The sequence below is a fragment of the Somniosus microcephalus genome, chromosome 2 (assembly GCF_052327205.1).
Source record: "Somniosus microcephalus isolate GS21.2 chromosome 2, FLI_Smic_1.0, whole genome shotgun sequence".
Classification (NCBI taxonomy): Eukaryota; Metazoa; Chordata; class Chondrichthyes; order Squaliformes; family Somniosidae; genus Somniosus; species Somniosus microcephalus.
Window position 1 is genome coordinate 183,806,292 of NC_140988.1, and position 23,768 is coordinate 183,830,059.

The following is a 23,768-nucleotide window of genomic DNA, read 5'->3' on the forward strand; positions in this document are numbered from 1 at the left end:
TGTTTATTGAGTAACACTGTGAAAGGAACTGTTGTTTCAGCTATTCTGGATTCAAAAAGCTCTTCAAGCCCTTGGCCAGCCCACTCAAAAGGCTTTTGTTTTTGGCCTCTCTTCAAAGCGTTTTAACTTTCACAATAATGTATCTCCAAGATGATATCTGAAACTTTAGCCATGACAACTGGCTGAACTTCCTGTAGTTGACAAAGATCTTAAAAGCCCAAATTTGGCAAAAAAGCTAGCAAAATATATATATTTGAAGTTGAAAAGATCAGCACACCTGCCACAAAATGGTGTCTCAGAAATAAAGCTACTACTTATGGTAGCAGTGCAAATGGGCAGATGGCCACACAGGGGTGCTGCAACAGAGGGTAGGGAACAGATGCCACATGTACAGTGCAAGAATAAAATCAGTTAAGTGTAAGTGTCATCTGTGGTCCCTTCCAACAGTTGCTCGACATACCTGAAGAATGTAGAGAACCAATGATGAAAACATACTTCAAACTACCTCTTTTTCCAATAAGACACTGTGTACACAAAACTTAACTTTTCACTATACCTTTATTTAAGTCAAAAATTGGTGTTGGGGAAATTCAGAGGTGCCTACATATGTAAGTTTTCCAAGGTCTTCGAATCTCTACAACTTTCTAGTAAGAATGTCAACATGGGCAGGATCATGCAGTATGCAGTTGAGAAATACATACTTTAATTGCCAACTCTGAATCACTACAAGAAATTCAGACAGGATTGTAATAATGATGAAACTCTTAAAATTAACAGTTACAGCATTATTCTGAAACCTTTGCCCACCCCAACCCCATAAAACCCAACAGGGTTTGTGACAAAAGTCAACATAACAATAAAAAAAGCCACATAACACCAGCAACATACTATGTTGCTCAACACAGTGTTACACAACCTGTCATAAACAAGGTATTTTAAAAAATAAAGTAAGGAATTGTCCAGCCATTTGAAAGAAAACATCCATAGGTTTTCCTTAATAGATGAATTAAATTTGTTTTATCGGGCAGAATCTGAAGTCCATGTTTCTTCAATATGAAATCTGCATTTTTTTGGCCTCCTCCTTCAGAATTACTTTAGTACTGAGAATATTCCTTTGACTGAAGTTTGCCAATAATGCGTTCCAGTTGTCTTTTGGCCTCGCACTGGGGAAAGTTGCCCATTTCATAGTATTGAGGAGCTATCTTCACTAACCTATTAAAAAAAACAGAAAATACATTTTACTAATCCTGAAAATTTACACACTAGAAAAGTTACAAGCATCAACAAACTCAAAATTAGTTTTCTAAAAATGTTGCCACTTGATAGAACTGTGTGAAGACATTTTCAAACTGCACTCTACTGCCTAGATACTTACCGTATAAAAGTTTTTTGAAAACTGAACAATGGTTAGATTAACAGACTGGAAATCAAAGGTAGTCAAAATTTGAACGCAACACAATTGCTACTGTAAAATAACTGGAGGAAAATAGCTAGTGCAAATTTTGCTTTGCAAATAGCTGGTGCAAAAATTGGCTTAAAAAAAATGGAATGCAGACTACCATAGAATGGTCCAGGTTCACAGCCATAATTCCCTACGTAGGAGAATCACAACCTCTACTGAACTGTCTGGAGGGTGGGCAGGCAAAGCAGGTGGAGATCTCAATACTTCCCTATAGGGAGGAGGAAGCAGCAAGTCCCCCATGTCAGCTAGCAACAGTTGGTTACAAAGCAGCTCTGGGAGAATGCCTGGAGCCAAGCATGACTTGGCAGGCTGCAATTCACCAACTCTATGCCCTCCATCCATGCAGTTTGAACCTGGGCTTTGGCAGTTGGCTGCCCTTTAGTGCCACCCTCCTTTGATCTGTTTCCAATATTAACAGATGGCCAGAGGTTGACACCACCCTCACTGCACACATATTATTACTGTTGTTCCCTTGCAACACAACAATTCCAGTGAACGCCCCTTAAAGAACTTATAGCCAACAAGTCTGCAACCATGTGCCCCTGCACCTGTTTTTCACAAAAAGCCTATTCAAATGGCAGGCAGAAGTCCAATAATCAGCCTAGTAGGCAGATGTCCAATAATCAGCCTAGGACAGCTTCACATGCTTTATGAGAGTGCTCACAGCCCCATTTTCCTGGACTCTAAAATTGAAGCTTGCTGGCCAAAATTTTTCACTCAACCTTTTATCGCACATCAATATAGAAGCAGGGGCCTGAATTTTCCTATCAAATGCTAAGTTGATGAGAAGTCAGGCATGATTTATTCCTGCTTATAATGACTGTTGACCAGAAGTGTTGTTGCAGGAAGCAAGACAAAGGAGGGAGACTCTCGCCGACACAAAGTGGTACATAGAGTTATACAGCACAGAAAGAGGCCCTTCAGCCCATTGCATCCGCGCCAGCCATCAAGCCCTATCTAATCTAATCCCATTTTCCAGCATTTGGTCCGTAGCCTTGTATGCTATGGCATTTCAAGTGCTCATCCAAATGCTTCTTGAATGTTGTGAGGGTTCCTGCCTCTACCACCCTTTCAGGCAGTGAGTTCCAGATTCCAACCACCCTCTGGGTGAAAAAGTTTTTCCTCAAATCCCCTCTAAACCGCCTGCCCCTTACCTTGAATCTATGCCCCCTTGTTATTGACCCCTCTACTAAGGGGTAAAGTTCCTTTCTATCCACCCTATCTATGCCCCTCATAATTTTGTATACCTTAATCAGGTCCCCCCTCAGCCTTCTCTGCTCCAAGGAAAACAACCCCAGCCTGTCCAGTCTTTCTTCATAGCTGAAGCGCTCCAGCCCAGGTAACATCCTGGTAAATCTCCTCTGCACCCTCTCCAAAGCAATCACATCCTTCCTATAGTGTGGCGACCAGAACTGCACACAGTACTCCAGCTGTGGCCTTACCAGCGTTTTGTACAGCTCCATCATAACCTCTCTGCTCTTATATTCTATGCCTCGGCTAATGAAGGCAAGTATCCCATATGCCTTCTTAACCACCTTATCCACCTGTTGTGCTGCCTTCAGGGATCTATGTACATGCACACCAAGGTCCCTCTGATCCTCTGTCTTTCCTAGGGTCTTACCATTCATTGTGTATTCCCTTGCCTTGTTAGTCCGTCCAAAATGCATCACCTCACACTTTTCAGGGTTAAATTCCATTTGCCACTGTTCCGCCCATCTAACCAACCCATCTATATCGTCCTCTAGCCTGAGGCTTCCCGCCTCACTATTTACCACCCCACCAATTTTCGTGTCATCTGCGAACTTACTGATCATACCTTTTACATTCACATCCAAATCATTAATGTAGACCACAAACAGCAAGGGACCCAGCACCGATCCCTGCGGTACCCCACTGGACACAGGCTTCCAGTCAAAAAAACAACCTTCCACCATCACCCTCTGCCTTCTGCCACTAAGCCAATTTTGGATCCAATGTGCCAAGGCACCCTGGATCCCATGGGCTCTTACCTTCCTGACCAGTCTCCTATGCGGGACTTTATCAAAAGCCTTACTGAAATCCATGTAAACAACATCCACTGCACTACCCTCATCCACACACCTAGTCACCCCCTTGAAAGATTCAATCAAATTGGTCAGACATGATCTTCCCCTGACAAAGCCATGCTGGCTATCCCTAATTAATCCCTGCCTCTCCAAGTGGAGACCAATTCTGTCCCTCAGAATTTTTTCCAATAATTTCCCTACCACTGATGTTAGGCTCACTGGCCTGTAATTCCCTAGTTTATCCCTACTACCCTTCTTGAATAATGGTACTATGTTAACTGTTCTCCAGTCCTCTGGCACATCCCCTATGGCCAGAGAGGTTCTGAAAATTTATGTCAGAGCCCCTGCAATCTCCTCCTTTGGCTCACATAGTAGCCTGGGATACATCTCATCTGGGCCTGGGGATTTATCCACTTTTAAGCCTGCTAAAACCGCTAGTACCTCCTCCCTCTCGATGCTAATATGTTCAAGTATATCACAATCCCCCTGCCCGATTTCTATGTCCACATCGTCCTTCTCCATAGTGAACACAGATGCAAAAAATTCATTTAAAACCCCACCTACATTAAGCTAACTGGTCTTTAGTTCCCTAGACTTGTTCCATCTCCCTTTTTAAATATAGGAATACATTAGCTGTCCACCAGTCCAGTCACTACCTGTGAGTTTAGCTAGTCTTTCTCAATCATTATTTTAAACCATATGATGTTATGATCACTATTGCCTAGATGTTCCTCTACGCTTAGTTATTTTATCCGCTCTGGTTCATTTCCCATTACTAGATCCAGCAGCGATTCCTCTCTCTTGTTGGGCTTCTTACGTACTGGATAAAAAAGAGAGTCCGGAATACACTTAAACTCTATTCCCCTTTTCCATGATTATATTTTTTTTACTCATTTCATATTTGGTGAAGTTAATTACTTCTGATATCCCCAACATATCAATATTTGTACAGAATCTGGTATCTGACTAACTCTAGTTATAAATCCAAAGATAAGATAATGTTAAGCTTAGGGTTTATGGTCACAACCAATGTTCCCTGTAAATTTTTGGGGGCATGCAGCCCATTCGCAGTTTTGCGCATGCGCGAAATTGAACGTCGAAAAAGCCGGTCCCGGGCTGCACAGGACCAGCAGAGAGCAGTGGCCACGCAGCTTAGAGGAAACGTTGGTCACAACACTCCCACACAAATAACACTTAGAAAAGGAAGTCAAATGCTTGGTCATTAAGTTACTGATGTGGATGTGCCGACATTTATAAATAGGTTCAAACCTAGCTCTCCAATCATTTATTCATTTTCAAAAGGAGTTCCAGTATCAAATGAGGATCACTTTCAACAAAATTAGAACTGGAAAGCAAGTGGTCAGTTTTCTTCCCACTTCACCCCAAAAATGAAATGAGAGAATCGAGTGTGCTTTTAGTTCAGATTCATAAAGTTACAAAACAAAACAGCCCAGTGATGTATCTTCCTTTGTTTGAGAGAAACCCAGATACAGCTCACACCAAAATCAACACACTAAATTATCTATCATCTTCCATTATATGAAAGAGTTATCTGGAAACAGCTCGGTAAAATATGTAAATTTAGAAGTTTTTAAACATTTCACTGTTGCATTTACAGGAAACTTCGCGATACCCGGCACTGACGGGACCGAGCTGCTGCCGATCTATCAAAACTTCCGGATAGACCAGCGCTAATGTTGAAGGATATGGAGGTTTTCATCTCCGTATCTGACAACAAACATTGTTGCTTAGCAACAGCTTGTAAACACTCGGCCCGTACCTTGGAAGCGTCTCTGAAGCTGTTGCTAAGCTACAGAGACGCTTTCCAGAGCCTGTTAAAAAAATAAAAAAAATGCTAGAAGAAAAAAAACCTAACCAAAACGGCTGCTGATTTCTGCCGTTAGATCAAGGTTTCCGGACATACAACCTCCGGATAAACCAAAGTTTCCTGTATTATGCTTCACACATTCACTATTTAATAATAGAAACTAAAACCTGGTTACACACAAGCTGGGAACATAGGAATAGGTGTACCAAATAGTCAGTCCCTGAACCTGTTCAGTCATTCAATCAGATCGTGGCTGATCTATATCTTAACTCCATTTACCCACCTTTGATCCATATCCTTAGAGATATTCTTGCGTAACAAAAATCTATCAAGCTCAGTCTTGAAAATTTCAAGTGACCCAATATCCATTGCCTTGGCGGGTTTTTTTCTTTTGGGGGGGGGGGGGGGGGCAGGGGAGGAAAGAGGAGAATTGCAGATTTCTACTACCCTTTGTGCGAAAAAAGTACTTAAGAACATAAGAAATAGGAGCAGGAGTAGGCCATTTAGCCCCTCAAGCCTGCTCCGCCATTCAATAAGATCATGGCTGATCTTCGACCTCATCTCCACTTTCCCACCCTATCCCCTAGAGTCCAAAAATCTATCAATCTCCGTCCTGAATATACTCAACAGCTCAGCTTTCACAGCCCTTTGGGGTAGAGAATTCCAAAGATTCACAACCCTCAGTGAAGAAATCTCTCCTCACCTCAGTCCTAAATGGCCGATCTCTTATCCTCATACTATGCCAACTAGTTCCTAGACTCTGAGAAGTTCTCGGAACATTCTGGGGTGTTTTCTGTACCTTGTAGTTTATGGCTTAATATCTCTAGCTTGAGCCAGGAGCACTCTCAGTAATAACAACTCCTACATTAGGAGCATAGGGAAATCTGATGCAACTGTTCAACCAAAGGTCAATAGAGCAATGGAATAAGTAACCAGGGAAGGAGAAAGGGTTTAAGAATACAGCGAGAAGTTAATAGGGGAGGGTTGATGGGTCTTCTATTGTACCTAAGCTTGTGTTCCAGCATGATTACTGAATGAAGGGGTGGATCAGTCATGTTCTAATTAAGTTTGTAAATTGATTTTCTCATTCCACGAATAGAGAGAATCTACATAATTCCGTAAAGTTACGGGGAGTAGAATCAAGACGCAACCAACCAGGGTTTTGATAGAGTTGATATGGATAAAGTTTCCAGTGGCAGAAGGGTCGATAACCAGAGGACACAGATTTAAGGTAATTGGCAAAAGAACCAGGCAGAGACGAGGAGAATTTTTTTAATGCAGTGAGTTGTGATCTGGAATGCACTGCCTGAAAGGGTGGTGGAAGCAGATTCAAGAGTAACTTTCAAAAGGGAATTGGATAAACACTTGAAAAGGAAAAAAATTCACAGGGCTATGGGGAAAGACCAAGGGAGTAGGACTAATTGGCTAGCTCTTTCAAAGAGCTGGCACAGGCACGATGGGCTGAATGGCCTCCATCTGTGCTGTATGATTTCTAACGCCTAGTTTACAATTAAAAAGGAACAGATTTTTCATTTCCACTGCATTCATAAAAAAAATCTAATAGCTTTTCATAAATGAATCTTAAACACTGTGAATACAAAGAAGACATCGTACTGAACAGGTAGGACACTCTTAAATGGCTTAGCTCTAATTTTAAGATGGTGCCCCTTTGTTCTGGATTTATCTACCAGAGGAAATAGTTTCTGTACTTACCCTATCAAATCCATTTATTATTTTATTAAACACTTAAATTAGTTCACTCCTCAACACTTTAACCTCAAGGAAATACAAGCCAAGTTCATGCAACCAGTCTCCATAATTTAACCCTTTAAGCCCTGGTATCATTCTGGTGAATCTGCACTGCACCTCTTCCTAGGCCAATATATCCTCCTTGAGGTGCAGTGGCCAAAACTTAACACAGTACTCCAAATGAGATCTGACCGAGGCTCTGTACAATTGAATAATAATTCTTCCCCCGCTGCCACCACCACCCTTGCATTCCAACTCTCGAGATATTAGCATGGATAGAGGATTGGCTAACTAACAGAAAACAGAGAGTCGAGGTAAATGGGTCATTTTCAGCTTGGCAAACTGTAACTAGTGGGGTGCCACAGGGATCTGTGCTGGGGCCTCAACTATTTACAATCTGTATTAATGACTTGGATGAAGGAACAGAGTGTAATGTAGCCAAATTTGCTGATGATACAAAGATAGGTGGGAAAGCAAGTTGTGACGAGGACACAGAGTCTGCAAAGGGATATAGATAGGTTAAGTGAGTGGGCAAAAATTTGGCAGATGGAGTATAATGTGGGAAAATGTGAGGTTATCCACTTTGGTAGGAAGAATAAAAAAGCAAATTATTATTTAAATGGGGAGAGACTACAAAATGCTGCGGTACAGAGAGATCTGGGGGTCCTCATACATGAAACACAAAAAGTTAGCATGTAGGTACAGCAAGTAATTAGGAAGGCAAATGGAATGTTGGCCCTTATTGCAAGGGGGAGGGAGTATAAAAGTAGGGAAGTTTTGCTACAACTGTACAGGGCGCTGGTGAGACCACATCTGGAGCACTGTGTGCAGTTTTGGTCTCCTTATTTAAGGAGGAATATACTTGCATTGGAGGCAGTTCAGAGAAGGTTCTAGGTTGATTCCTGGGATGAAGGATGAAGTATGATGAAAGGTTGAGCAGGTTGGGCCTATACTCATTGGAGTTTATAAGAATGAGAGGTGATTTTATCGAAACCTAAGGTTCTGAGGGGGCTTGACACGGTAAATGCAGGGAGGAAGTTTCCCTCGTGGGGGAATCTAGAGCTAGGGGGCATAGTTTCAGAATAAAGGGTCGCCCATTTAAAATGGAAATGAGGAGGAATTTCTTCTCTGAGGGTCGTGAATCTTTGGAATTCTCTACCCGAGAGAGCTGTGGAGGCGGAGTCATTGAATATATTCAAGGCAGAGATAGACAGATATTTGAGCTACAAGGGAGTCAAGGGTTATGGGGAGCAGGTGGGAAAGTTGAGTTGAGGCCAAGATCAGATCAGCCATGATCGTATTGAATGGCGGAGCAGGCGTGAGGGGCCAAATGGCCTACTCCTGCTCCTATTTCTTATGTTCCTATAATGATGAACATTCCATTAGCCTTTTTGATTACTTTTTGTACCTGTGCACTAGTGTTTAGTGATTTGTGGAAATGGACATCCCAAATCGCTTTACTCTTCCAGTTCCAAGTCTCTCACCATTAAGAAAATATTCTGATTGGTCTTTCTTGGATCCAAAGTGGATGACCTCGCACATTCCCACATTGAACTCCATCTGCTAGTTTTGCTCACTTAGTCTGTTTATGTCCCTTGGTAACTTCCTGCTCCTTCGACACAACTTACGCTGTCTCCTAACTTGGTATCATCTACAAACTTGGTTATACTACTCTCTATTCCTTCAACCAATTCATTAATATATATGGTGAAAAGCGGAGGCCCCAGTACAAATCCCTGGGAAACAACTCTTGTCTAAATGCTCAGTCACTGTTCATGATGATAGATTCCAGTAACTTCCCCACAGCTGACAAACAGGTATGTAGTTTATTGGCATCTCCCTATCCTCGATAATGAAGTGACATTTGCTATTTTCCAAACCAAACATACAATTCTCGAATCAAGAGCGCTTTGGAAAATTATGACTAATGCATCTGTAATTTCCACACCTATTTCTTTTAATACCCTGGGGTGAAAACCTGGAAATGTGCATCTTAAGTCCCATTATTTTCTCCATTAACAATTTTTCAAAAACTTTATAAATCCACTAAGTTCCTCCCCTTAACTTACTTTTAGGTTCCCTTGTACCACTGGCATTTTGTCCTCTATGGATTCAAAAAGTCTAACATTTTCTTATTGTCCATCATAGTCTTACCTGCATCTATCTTTAATGGGCCCACATTCCCCTTTACCACTCCTTTTCTCATAGTATATTTATAAAAACTGTTAGTTAGCTTTGATACACCTTGCAATTTTTTCCATATTCCTTTATGCACCTCATTACTTTTTTGTATCCCTTTGTTCCTTTTTATAGCTACCCCGGTCTGCCGACTTTCCACTTTTTCTTACATTTGTGTAAGCCTTTTATTTTAGCTTGATGCTGTCTTGCCTTATTTGTTGACTACAGTTACTTAACTACACAAATGGAGCTTTTGCCTATTAGGGATATGTACTGGTTTTATATTATACCAAATATTTCTTTGAATACTTCCCACCATTTGTCTGTAGGTTTACCCAGTAACAGTTTAGCCCAGGTTACAGTGGTCAATTTGTTTCTCATACCTTTGAAGTTTGCCTAACTTAAAATTCAAAACCCTGGTTTGTGACTCGTCTCGTCTCACTTGGAAACCGAATATGAAATTCAATTATATTATGGTCACTATTCGCAAGATGATCCCTTACTGTCAATTAATTCTGGTTTGTTACTAATCACTAAATCTTATATGGCCTGTTCCCTTGTCGGTTCCAAAACATAGTTCCAGAAAACTGTCCTGAATGTATTCTAGAAATTTGTTGTCTTTACTACTTGAGCTGTTCTGCTTCTTCCAGTCTATGTGGAAAATTAAAATCTCCCATTATAACCACATTGTTTCTGCTGCATGTTTCCCTGATCTCTGTATTTATACATACTCCCCACAACATCACGACTGTCAGGTCTGTAGATAACTCACACCAGAGTCTTGCATCCTTTGCTATTCCTTAGTTCAATGTTGCCACTGCCTCACCTTTACTGAAATCCTTTCTTTCTACTACTGTAATTGTGTCTTTTAGCAATATTGCTACTCTGCCTCCTTTTCTAATTTCCAAGTCCTTTCAACAGATCCTATAACCAGGAAAATTTAGCTCCCAGTTATGCCCAGCTTGCAGCCAGATTTCTGTAACTGCTACTACATCATACCCTTTAAGCTGAATATGTGCTTTTAACTCATTTGACTTATTTCTTGTGCTGCGTGCATTCACGTACAGAACTCTTCTTTGTGTTACATATGCCTGAATGGTGTTTCTCCTCACATTTTTTTGTTGCTGACACTGTGTACATTGCTATACAAGCCAGTTAATATGTTCTTATGTTTCATCACTCCTGCTTTATTTTTAAAGGGTATTTTATTATTACTTCCAATAATCTTTTCTGTTTACAGAGTATTTTTGTTATCTTTAGCACTTTTTCTTTTACTCTAACTGTTGCTCTTATCCCTTCTTTTTCTCATCTTCAGGTTACCATTATATCCGCCCGCACCCTACTGCTTTGAAGTCCTTTCTACCTCAAGTACAGTAAGACCATGGTAAATAACTTGCAGCACATTTTGGGCTCAGAATGATGGTTTCTGTGCTCATGAAACAGAAGTCTGGATATTATTGCTGACAAAACTTGCGTTGGAAAATTATTTTAGGTTCATCTGGCAATGCATTCATAAAAAGTCCAAAGTCAGGCTTTTCCCATTGCATTTTCAAACAGGCTGATGATATGGATTTTATTTATAAATTCATGGTTTTCTCGCCCAAGGAAGGTTGTAGAACAGTCTATGCATGCAGAAAAAAACTAGACCGCCATATGCAACTTACATTTTCTTGTCCCGGCAATCTCATTAAAGTTGAGCCGGAACATCAAAGTCAATACTCAGCCACCACTACAGTTCCAAGTAAATTGAACATACAAATGCTATTAAATTACACAGTCTAAATCATTTAAATGTGATTTATCGTGATGCCTACAGTCTGATTATAGTATTTGGTAGTGACTAAGTATCACAAGTGGATAGCTTTAATGACCATTACAAGAATGCTCCAGGAACGGTAATCAATGCTCTCTGAGCATCATATCACACATGAGCCATGCTTCAGCTGTACAGTTTTACCCAACAAAACAGCTATTCTACTTTTTCATCAACTCAATGAAATGGTAAATATAAAAATTTTGCAGGAAATGTGCATCAACATGACCAAGTCAACGAGTCTTGGTTGATGATCATTCAAAACCCTAGTTTTTGCCATAGTAAAAGTCTGCTGTAGACTTTTTTCTAGATAAAACTACAGAATTAAAGGTAGACAACAATTATTGTTTAATTATATTAAGTAACTATGTTCAAGTTAGATTTGAACTATTTTAATTGATTCTGGCGAGTTCAATTTCACGATTCAAGACTGGATCTTCAAAATTAAGACTTAACTAATGAAGCTATACACAACTTGTGGCAAATACAGGAAAATACTACAAAATCTGTGTCTCAGCACATTACCATTCAGGCTTGATGTCTGTACAGGTGCGGATGTAGTTTTTAGTGGTAAGTACAAATTCATTGTAGAGCACCCACTCAGGTTTGTGGTCCAGGACAGTAGAAGGATGAAGCTGCACAACCTGGTTATCTTTCACCGTCAAATAGTGGCCTGTGCGTTCCAAATGAGCCACCTAAAAAGAAACGGTAGGCAGAAAGTACCCATTAGTCATCACACAACATATTCTTGTAGAAGTCTGGGGAGAAGGTGGGCAGGGGTGGAAAGGGAAGGGGGAAAGAAACAATAATCTACTGTTGTTTTAGGCATCATATTTCAGGACATCGAGAATCTTGTTGTAAATTTTAAGATGCCAATTAAACCTGCAGTCAAAAATGGAAACGTCTAGTATCCATGATGTTTTCTTGGTATTCAGTCACGTAGATATATCTAATTTTCCTTCAGGTTTACAAAAGAACATGTCCTTCAGAACATTTGTGAAATACAGGCAGATTAAAATACCTTGGCAATGTTCTCTGGGATAAGTACTAATACTTCCAAAGTGGAGAATGAATGCAAAGGTGACTAAATGTCAAAAAGCAAATTTGTTTAGTGTTTGAAATAAAAGCAACTTGTATGAGAACATGTAATCACATTTGTGGCAGTGCATGTATCACTGTGCCTTGCTAATGGTATAAACAAGGAAAATGTCTTAGACATGTAAAGAAAAAGTCATTAATGCAAATAAATACCAATAAGTCATGCCTTTTTTTGCAGCACTGAAATTTGCAGTGTGAAGACCATCTAACATCTACTGTTTTAATATATTATGAATATCTTTACTATTGCCTTTACCTGGGCCATGTTTAACTTGACCACGGTTAAATCTCACTAATTCATATAAATGATTAAGGATCTCTCAGAAAATCTTATGGCGTTACAAAACTAGAAATATTTTATAATTTACTGAAGTGTAAAGTATGCACTTGTCGCAAAATATTCAAAAAGGTTGACAAAAACTGTAAAGTTTGTTGCACTAAGTTTAAAACAATTCACAAAAACAGTTTTCTACTTTCCTGCCAAGAGTTCCACGTACACCGCATTGCATTTCTGGCGCTGCAATGAACTTATTAGTTCACTGCGAAGCTCCAGTGTCCCATTAAATTATCAGTATCTACCATTCCTCTGAAGAGCATGAGTCATACCATTGTATAATAGCCTACATCCATTTCCAGGCTCTTTGATTCTGATGGTAGGTTTTTAAAGTTGATGCCATCCACTACTCAATTTGTTTCCATCAATCATTCTACCATATGCCTTTCATATGTATTCCAGCACACGTAGAACACAACGAGATAGGTACTTAAAATGACTGACGTATAAACGGCATCTTTAATACAATCACCCTGTTCAAACTCGACAGTTTTCTATTTATGTTGAAGGTCAAATAACTGCTCTTTTCTGATTATATTTGAGGCAAAACAAATTTTTTTATCTTCAGAGACAGTAACTACCTGTCTGATTAGATCAGTCCTCTTTTAATCTGCTCACTCAACAAGTTCTTAAACACTAGAGAGCCACTGTACTGTTACACACCAACTTTTGATCAGTTAACTGATAACTCTTTCATCTCACCCCCACTGTAGGTTTCCAAGCCAATTATTTTTTTCAGAATGGCATTAAAAGCAATTTGTTGAAACCTACAGAACACAAAAGCTGTATGTGCTGTGGTTATGGTGTTGATAAGCAAGACCATTACCATTTACAATTGTCCACAATCTATTCCTGCCAGCACCAAGGATATTTTTTTAAATTTTCAAATCACAATTAAAGCCCTAGTGAGGAAAAGAAAAACTACAACCGTTGCTAAAAGCAGTAATTCTTCTTAGATGTGAAAACCAAGGAAGAGACAAACTAATGTTGCTTCTTGCAATAATTTATTTTTACTATTAGCACCAATACTCAATAGGAAGGATTACACTTATGCCAATTGACTTTTGACATTGGACAGAACTATCACCTCAAACTGATCCCATCACCACAACCAGTACTACACTATGTGCAACATATACCTCAAAATGTTCCCTAGGCACAGTCCAAATTGAGAAAGTCACTCTCTCCATATATTATAAATTAAATTTGGTTTATGGGCCATGAATGTCATTAACTCACGTACCTATTGTGCCGGTTACCTCTCTACATGGTGCCGTTATAGGATCACACGAAACAGTGACAGTGTGGCGGGAGTCTCAGCGGTGAGTACTTAAAGCGCGGCGGAGACCAGGTAGGCCTCAGTGCGGCAGGAGTCTCGGAGCGGCGGCAGGAATCTCGGTGGCGGCGGAGAGTACTTAAAGCGCGGCGGAGACCAGGTAGGCTTATTAATCTCCAATCTCAGAGAGAGGGAGAGAAGTAAAAAGTAATCGAAGTGTGACGTCACCAGAAAGCAGGTAAGTGATTGGTTGGTGAGTATTTCTCTCTTTTTAAACTTTAACTCTGTGGTTTATAGTTTCTAAAGTCTCTGTGGTGTAGCGGGGACTGTTTGTAAACCAGGGCCATTAAAGATACCATTTAACTGTAGTGTAATTGGTGGGATTGCTTTGATTTAATTTAATTGCAATTAATTAAAGGGTAAGTCATGGCAGGACAGCCCGGTGCCGTGGTATGCTCCTCCTGTGCTATGTGGGAAGTCAGGGACACTTCCTGTGTCCCTGACAACTATGTGTGCAGGAAGTGTGTCCAGCTGCAGCTACTAGCAGACCGCATAGCAGCGCTGGCGCTGCAATTGGATACATACTGGACCATTCGCGAGGCTGAGGACGTCGTGGATATCACGTTTGATCAGTTGGTCACACCGCAGGCAAAGGTTGGACTGGAAGGAAGGGAACAGGTGACCAACAGACAGAGCACTAAGCACAGGCAGGTAGTGCAGGGGTCCCCTGTGGACATCCCCCTCTCAAACAGATACACCACTTTGAGTACTGTTGGGGGGGATGGCTTATCAGAGGAAGGCAGCAGCAGCCAACTTCCTGGCACCAGGGGTGGCTCTGCTGCACAGGACGGGAGGAAAAAGAGGTGTAGAGCTATAGTAATAGGGGATTCTATTGTAAGGGGAATAGATAGGCGTTTCTGCCGCCGCAAACAAAACTCCAGGATGCTGTGTTGCCTCCCTGGTGCAAGGGTCAAGGATGTCTCAGAGCGGCTGCAGAACATCTTGGAAAGGGAGGGTGAACAGCCAGTTGTCGTGGTGCATATAGGTACCAACGATATAGGTAAAAAGTGGGATGAGGTCCTAAAAGCTGAATATAGGGAGTTAGGAGGTAAATTAAAAAATAGGACCTCAAAGGTAGTAATCTCAGTCTAGTCAGAGTAGAAATAGAAGGATATTTCAGATGAATATGTGGCTAGAAGAATGGTGCGAGGGGGAGGGATTCAAATTCCTGGGACATTGGAACCGGTTCTGGGGGAGGTGGGACCAGTTCAAACCAGACGGTTTGCACCTGGGCAGGGCCGGGACCGATGTCCTAGGGGGAGTGTTTGCTAGTGCTCTGGGGGATGGTTTCAGCTAAAATGGCAGGGGGTTGGGAACCTGAGCAGGGGGACAGAGGAAAGGGAACGAGGATAAAAGCAAAAGATAGGAAGGAGAAAAACCAAAGTGGTAGTCAGAGAAATCAACAGTTTAAATCAAACATGGCCACAGTAAATAATAATTTTAATAGGTCTAAGAGCGTTAAAAAAACATGCCTGAAGGCTTTGTGTCTTAACGCGAGGAGCATTCGTAATAAGGTGGATGAATTAGCTGCGCAAATAGAGGTAAACGAATATGATTTGATTGGGATTACGGAAACATGGCTCCAGGGTGGCCAAGGCTGGGAACTCAACATCCAGGGGTATTCAATATTCAGGAAAGATAGGCAAAAAGGAAAGGGAGGTGGGGTAGCATTGCTGGTTAAAGAAGGGATTAACACAATTGTAAGGAAGGATATTTGCTCTGATGATGTGGAATCTGTATGGGTAGAACTGAGAAATACCAAGGGGCAGAAAACGTTAGTGGGAGTGGTATATAGACCACCAAACAGTAATGCTGAGGTTGGGGATGGCATTAAAAGGGAAATTAGAGAAGCGTGCAATAAGGGCACAGCAGTCATCATGGGTGACTTTAATCTACATATAGATTGGGCTAACCAAATTAGTAACAATACTGTGGAGGAGGATTTCCTGGAGTGTTTACGGGGTGGTTTCCTGGACCAATATGTCAAGGAACCAACCAGAGATCAGGCCATCTTAGACTGGGTATTATGTAACGAGAAAGGATTAATTAGCAATCTTGTTGTACGAGGCCCCTTGGGTCAGAGCGATCATAATATGATCGAATTCTTCATTAAGATGGAGAATGAAGTAGTTAACTCAGAGACTAGGGTGCTGAATTTAAATAAAAGAAACTACGATGGTCTGAGGCACGAGTTGGGTAGGATTGATTGGGGAATGTCACTCAAAGGGTTGACGGTGGATAGGCAATGGCAAACATTCAAAGACCGCAAGGATGAACTACAGAATTTGTTCATCCCAGTTTGGCATAAAAATAAAACAAAAAAAGGTGACTCAACCGTGGTTAACAAGGGAAATTAGGGATAGCATAAGATCCAAGGAGAGGACATATAAATTGCCCAGAAAAAGCAGTAAACCTGAGGATTGGGAGCAGTTTAGGATTCAACAAAGGAGGACAAAGGGATTAATTAAGAAAGGGAAAATAGAACATGAGAGTAAGCTTGCACGGAACATAAAAATTGACTGTAAAAGCTTTTATAGATATGTGAAGAGAAAAAGACTGGTGAAGTCAAGCGTAGGTCCTTTGCAGTCAGAATCAGGGGAATTTATAATGGGGAACACAGAAATGGCAGACCAATTAACTATATATTTTGGTTCTGTCTTCACAAAGGAGGACACAAATAACCTCCCAGAGATGTCAGGGAACATAGGGTCTGATGAAAGGGAGGAACTGAAAGAAATCAGTATTTGTAGAGAAATGGTGTTAGGGAAATTGATGGGATTGAAAGCCGATAAATCCCCAGGGCCTGATAATCTACATCCTAGGGTACTTAAGGAAGTGGCCCTAGAAATAGTAGATGCATTGCTGATTATCTTCCAACATTCGATGGAATCTGGAACAGTACCCATGGATTAGAGGGTAGCTAATGTTACCCCACTATTCAAAAAAGGTGGTAGAGAGAAAACGGGGAATTACAGACCGGTAACCCTGACATCGGTAGTGAGGAAAATGCTAGAGTCCATTATAAAACATGTAATAGCAGAGTCAACATGGATTTACAAAAGGTAAATTGTGCTTGACGAATCTACTGGAATATTTTTGAGGATGTAACTGGTAAAATAGATAAGGGAGAACCAGTGGATGTGGTGTATTTGGACTTTCAGAAGGCTTTTGATAAGGTCCCGCATAAGAGATTAGCGCGTAAAGTTAAGGAACATGGGATTGGGGGCAAGGTATTGACTTGGATAGGGAACTGGTTGGCAGACAGAAAGCAAAGAGTTGGAATAAACGGGTCTTTTTCCGAGTGGCAGCCAGTGACTAATAGGGTACCGCAGGGGTCGGTCCTTGGACCCCAGCTATTCACAATATATATTAATGATCTAGACAAGGGAACTAGATGTAATATCTCCAAATTTGCAGACGACACAAAGCTGGGTGGATGTGTGTGCTGTGAGGAGGATGCCGAGAAACTACAGGATGATTTGGACAGGTTGGGTGATTGGGCAGAAGCATGGCAGATGCAATATAACGTGGATAAATGTGAGGTTATCCACTTTGGTGGCAAAAACAGGAAGACAGATTATTATCTGAATGGCAATAGATTGGGAGAAGGGGAAGTGCAACGAGACCTGGGTGTCCTTGTGCACCAGTCGCTAAAGGTAAGCATGCAGGTGCAGCAGGTGGTTAAGGTGGCAAATGGTATGTTTGCCTTTGTAGCGAGAGGGTTTGAGTAAAGGAACAAGGATGTCTTGCTGCAGTTGTACAGGGCCTTGGTGAGACCACATCTGGAGTATTGTGTGCAGTTTTGGTCGCCTTATCTGAGGAAGGATGTTCTTGCCATGGAAGGAGTTCAGCGAAGATTCACCAGGCTGATACCTGGGATGGCAGGAATGACGCATGAGGAGAGATTGGGACGATTGGGCTCGTGCTCGCTGGAGTTTAGAAGAATGAGAGGGGATCTCATTGAAACTTATAAAATTCTGACAGGACTGGACAGACTAGATGCAGGATGTTCCCGATGGTCGGGGAGTCCAGAACCAGGGGTAACAGTCTACGGATAAGGGGTAGGCCATTTAGGACAGAAATGAGGAAGAATTTCTTCACCTAGAGAGTGGTGAACCTGTGGAATTCTCTACCACAGAAGGCAGCAGAGGCCAATACATTAAATATATTCAAGAAGGAGTTGGATATATTTCTTAAGGCTAAAGGGGTCAAGGGGTATGGGGAGAAAGCAGGGGCCGGGTACTGAATTTGGATGATCAGCCATGATCGCATTGAATGGCGGAGCAGGCTCGAGGGGCCAAATGGCCTACTCCTGCTCCTATCTTCTATGTTTCTATTCTAATTTCTAAACACCTATGATTATGAGACAGAAACGGTGAGTGAGAGAGAGAGAGCGAGCAAGAGCGCAGATAGAAGCAAGACAGTGAGAAGGTAAAGCTCCATTACTTTTGGGTGGGAGATAACGGATGGTGTGGTGGGGAAAGGGAGGGAAAAACAGAAGCAGCAGAGATGAGAAAGAAAGACAGAGAAGCAGAAGAGGAGAAACCGATAAACAGCAGAGGAACAGGAAAGATACCATATTCTCTGACTTACTGTTTGCAATGCCACAGGAGATAGAATTGCCTATAATTATACAACAGGGCTCTTTTCACAGTGCAATTAAAAAAATGTACACAGCCACCTTGACTCGTCCCAGTGACCACTCTGCATAATTTAGATCTTTTACTATATTTCCTTAAAACAATTACAAAAACCAAACTAGCTTGAAAGCAGTGTTAAAAAATCACCTATATTAAAAGAACTGGTAAGCCTTTAATCTGACAAAAAGGTCAACAGCAACAATAAGCAAAACTAGTTTTTTTTTAGATACACGAGTTAAGTAGGAAACTAGCTGCAATGCTTTATGCAATAATCAGCATATTTAAGATTACCACTGTACAGCAATAAATACCCATGTTAAAATAGAACACATTATTTTTCAGTAATGCAAAAAGCCCATATATTGTTGGAAATCTCTCCTCACTACCACGTAATATAACGATCAATAACAAAACTCAATACCAAAAGGCAAGCTTCAAATAAACCTACAATGGGAAAGAAAGGGAGAAAAAACCTGATTGAATAAAAGGTTGGAAGCACATATCAGACTGCAGACCAATCTTATGGATTCTCAGTTATATGAACATCTTAAATTTCACTCAGTTCAGATTATCAAAACCCCAAATCCGTTTTTTGTTTGTGAAATACAAGCCTGCTCACATTTTCAATTTCTTTCACCATTTAAAGCACTCAGTTGCTAGATGAATTTAGAATTGATAAACATTAAACTAGAAACGTGACTAATAAATTATTTTTCCCTTAGAAATATTGGGGAATGTTATAGAATCATTACAACAGTAAGTCTGATTTGTAAAAGTATAAACATCCCCATCCAATGGAGAAGGAGGTATAGATCAGCCACGATCTAATTGAATGCTGGAACAGGCTAGAGGGACTGAATGGCCTATTACTGTTTCTATGGTACTGTCCAATATCTAATCAAAGGATGTAAGTTGGCTACAAAAATAATTTTTTCCCTGATTTCCCCCCCAGTTTTCTTAGTTTCTGCATGCTCATAACAGAACACTCTCATCCATCTTCTGAAGGCAACAACTCCTGCTAATACAATACTCCAAAGGAGATTGCAGCCCTCCAGTATAGTGGGCACGGGCAGGCTGCCACAGCTGCTGTTGAACTTGGTTTTCACCCAGCAACTATACAAGCACACTCCAACAGGCAATTGTCACATTGCATTTTGTACTCCCTAGTAGGAGTATTTGGTGAGTCTGAGGATCCCCACTCTGATCACTTCTTTATATTCAATACTACAATTTTTATTTTATTTTAAATTTCATTCCATTATGACCTTATTTTGTTTCTACTTTATTTTTGAGTCCCACTTCACCTTCAGCTCGTTTGCCAACAGTAGGGTTGCAAAGGGGTGGAAAGTTTCCGGTAAATTTCCGGAAATTTTCCACGGGAAGTTTAGCTTGGGAATTTTGCCCAAAAAAGCACATGCTAGCATAATATTGTTTTTTTTGTATTTCTTTTTTTTCCCCCCCCACAGGCCCTCTCTTAAAATTACTAACAGAGATGGAATCTTAATTATTAAGGAATTTCTTAATCAATATATGTTTATCTTCTTACTTGGCTTGTTTTAATAATTACAAGTTTTGTGTGTGACTGTGAACAAATGTGTCCTGATTGGTTGGATGAGCGATTAGCTCCCTCTATTTGTAATATTTGCATATCGAATTGTGATTGGCCTGCAGGCATCTGTAAGACTGCTATAGTGTTTTTAAGATCCAGGTTAGGGGTCCTGAGGGAAGTCATTTTGTTTTCTGCTGATGTTGTGATGATGCAGTAAGTAAATCAGACTTTATACCAAATAAACCAGTTACTTGTTGAACTCTGTTGTCCTTCAATTTAAAATATACAAAATAATACACTATTGGTGATGTAGCGTCGTGCGTGTACAGGTCATGCTTCCATCACATGGAGCATCAGCAAAAATGTACTCACCCTGTTGCAATCGTGCTGATCGACCGCAGTTCGACACAGAGATGAATGCCCTTTATTTCTCTGCATAGAACAATGCCACGTTTACCGTCGGATGTGTGGAAGGATTTTACCCCAGGCATTAAAGATGGAAAGACTGTGTACATGTGCAAACACTGTAGAAAGCCATATGTAAAGAATGCCACAAAGATGCAGCAGCATTTATCCAAATGCAACAACTTCACTCAAAGCTCACAGCAGTCAGCCCAGAGTTCCTCTGCTTCCATTCAAGAAGATGATGCTTCTCATTCAGCATCAGGCTCCTTATCATCAGCAACTCCTGGCCCACTTGGAAGGTTCTTTGATACAATGGATAACCATAGCCAGAAGAATGCAGATGAGTGCCTTGCTCGAGCTGTATATGCAACAGGCTCACCCCTCATGCTCACAGCCAATGTGTACTGGAAGAGATTTTTCAATGTTATTCGCCCTGCATACTGTCCTCCCACCAGACATGCTTTGTCTACTTATTTGCTGGAGGCTGAGTATAACAGAGTCCAAGGAAAGCTCAAAGAAACGATAGCGATAACGATAACGAAGAGCACAGACACGAAGGACAACAGACACACAGGCACATACATTGCTGATGAGCTGAAAGCGGTCATCAACGATCTTGGATCACAAAAGGTCTTTGCAGTAGTTACTGACAATGCTGCGAATATGAAGGCCGCTTGGGCTCAAGTGGAGGAGGCCTACCCTCATATTACGTCTATTGGGTGCGCAGCTCATGGGCTTAACCTGCTCCTCAAGGACATCATGGGTTTGAGAACCATGGAAGCACTGTACAAGAGAGCCAAGCAAGTTGTTAAGTATGTCAGGGGAAAACAGGTAGTTGCAGCAACCTACAACTCCAAGCAAATGACAAAGAACAAGAACACCACACTGAAGCTGCCCAACAACACTAGATGGGGTGGTGTTGTCAATGTACAACAGCCTTCTGGAGGGTAAGGAGTCGCTGCAAGAAATGGCAATATCCCAGTCTGGGGATATGGAAACCACCATCAAGAAAATACTGCTGGGTGATGTGTTTTGGGAGAGAGTGGTTAGCAGCCTTAAACTACTCTCACCAGTAGCATCTGCAATTGCTCAGATTGAAGGAGATGACGCTGTCTTGTCAGATGTTCTCAGGCTTTTTACTGATTTAAAAGAACAAATCAGCATTGCCCTACCCACATCCCTGCTGCTCAAAGCAGAGGAGAAGGCAATTGTTCAATTCATAGACGCGTCAAGAATTTTGTGTCAAGCCGATTCATGCTGCAGCATACATGCTGGACCCAAAGCATGTTGGGAGACCAATACTTTCTGGAGAACAGATCAACAGCACTTAGTGTGATTTCTACCCTCTCACACCATCTCAATCTGGATGTGGGCAAAGTTCTGGGAAGTCTGGCAAAGTTCTCTACCAAGCAAGGTCTTTGGAATGGGGATGGGATATGGGAATCATGCAAGCATATCAGTGCACATACCTGGTGGAAGGGACTTTGTGCATCTGAGGCCCTGTCACCTATTGCATCGGTGATACTCCAAATCCCACCTTCATCAGCGGCCTCTGAATGAAACTGGTCACTTTTTGGGAATACGCATACAAAGGTGCGCAACAGGCTGACTAACAAGAGAGTGGAGAAACTGGTGGCTATCCGGGCGAACCTACAACTTATTGAGCCAGATACAGAAGTGTCCACCACACAGCTAGACACTGACACAGAGGAGGAAATGGACACATCAGAGCCAGAGAATCAGGAGGAGCAATGATGAATAGAAGACTCAGAAGACTCATGAGTAGAAGACTCAAAGGGACAAAATAAGGACAAATTACAGGCTAAATAAGCTGACGCTCTTTTTATTTTATTTTAGATGGGTCTTTTTTGTGGGGGTTCAATAAAGTTCAAAATTATAACCTAAATAAAGTTTTGAAAGCCTGTTTTTATTTGTATGGAACAGTATGTCTATTTTGACGACAAAGATAATATAAGGGTCAGAGACAAAAACCATCAGTGTGCAAAAAAACTCAAAATTCCCATAAATTCCCGAAAATTCCCATGGAAAGTTTCCTCTTTTAAAAATTCCCAGAATTTTGCAACCCTTGCCAACAGTTCTCATTCTTGCATCAGTCTTCCGGTTTTTTCCTCTTTTCTTTGCAATCTCTTTTTGAAGTGCTTTCTGTTCCTGTTAACAATTTGTTTCTACCACACAAGACTTCTTCGACAGCACCTCCCAAACCTGCGACTTCTACCACCTAGATGGACAAGGGCAGCAGGCACATGGGAACAGCACCACCTCCAAGTCACACACCATCCTGACTTGGAAATATATCGCAGTTCCTTCATCATTGCTGGGTCAAAATCCTGGAACTCCCTCCCGAACAGCACTGTGGGAGTACCTTCACTACACAGACTGCAGCGGTTCAAGGCGGCGGCTCACCACCACCTTCTCAAGGGCATCTAGGTATGGGTAATAAATGCTGGCCTTGCCAGCGATGCCCACATCCCAGGAACAAATATATAAAAAATTGTGCAAACACACACACAATTGGCACATGTAGCACACTGTTTTACTTTACAGCCAGCAGAGATTTAAAGCTTGAAATGAATGATGGAGAATCCAAATGTTGCATTATTGTACATTTCATAAACATGAGAAACAGCAATTTTTTTTTTAACCATACCTGCATAAAGTAGCCAGAAACCAGTGCCTTTCTAATGTTTATGTAATAGTCTCGACTCGTGAATTCTGTACTCCTCCGAGGCAGGTTGAATCTGTCCATGATTCGTGACAGCTGTTGACGTACATTGTCAGCAGACATCAAGGATCTGTAGTTAATAAAGTTGTCATAGCACCACTGAACCGACTCATGGTCTAAAAATAAAAATAGTGCATCATGATTAATAAAATAACTCCAATTAAATCCTGGCTTTATAAAGCAATTAAAAAGCCATTGCAGCATAAAACAGCCCTTTTTATAAGATGTCCCCATCAAGGTCATAAATTTGTAAGTACCCAATCTAAATCCTGAAGATAATTCATTCTGTTGTGAGGAAGTGCCAAATGAAGGCCAAGTGCTTTGCCACAGGCAATGGGGAAGAATCAGAAGGACTCACTCTAGTTGTCTTCAAGCTCTTTTTAATGTCAGCTTTCACAAAGGTATAATTACCAAAGGCAGATCACCCATCTACTCACTCAGTCAGAATGATACATGATCTAATGCAAACCATGACATTAAATCGTAAAATTACACAGACACAAAACCACACTTGACAGTTTATAAGAAAAATGCTATTAAGTATTAGGTAGTCTAACTAAAATTAGCCACAACAACCAGCAATGGTCA

General features: G+C 41.1%; 1 protein-coding gene across 5 annotated transcripts in view; it reads right to left on the bottom strand.

Moving 5' to 3' along the window:
* Nucleotides 1–539: 539 nt before the first annotated feature.
* dhx15 (DEAH (Asp-Glu-Ala-His) box helicase 15) overlaps nt 540–23,768 on the bottom strand; it is a 208,196-nt gene continuing 184,967 nt past the window's right edge. For all 5 annotated transcript variants that reach the window (XM_085967832.1, XM_085967801.1, XM_085967794.1 and 2 more), the window contains 3 exons: nt 23,106–23,296; nt 11,601–11,770; nt 540–1,212 (listed from right to left, as the gene is read on the bottom strand). In XM_085967832.1, coding sequence (XP_085823958.1) covers nt 1,095–1,212; nt 11,601–11,770; nt 23,106–23,296 — 479 coding nt within the window. In that variant the 3' untranslated portion in view covers nt 540–1,094. The remainder of the gene's footprint in view (nt 1,213–11,600; nt 11,771–23,105; nt 23,297–23,768) is intronic.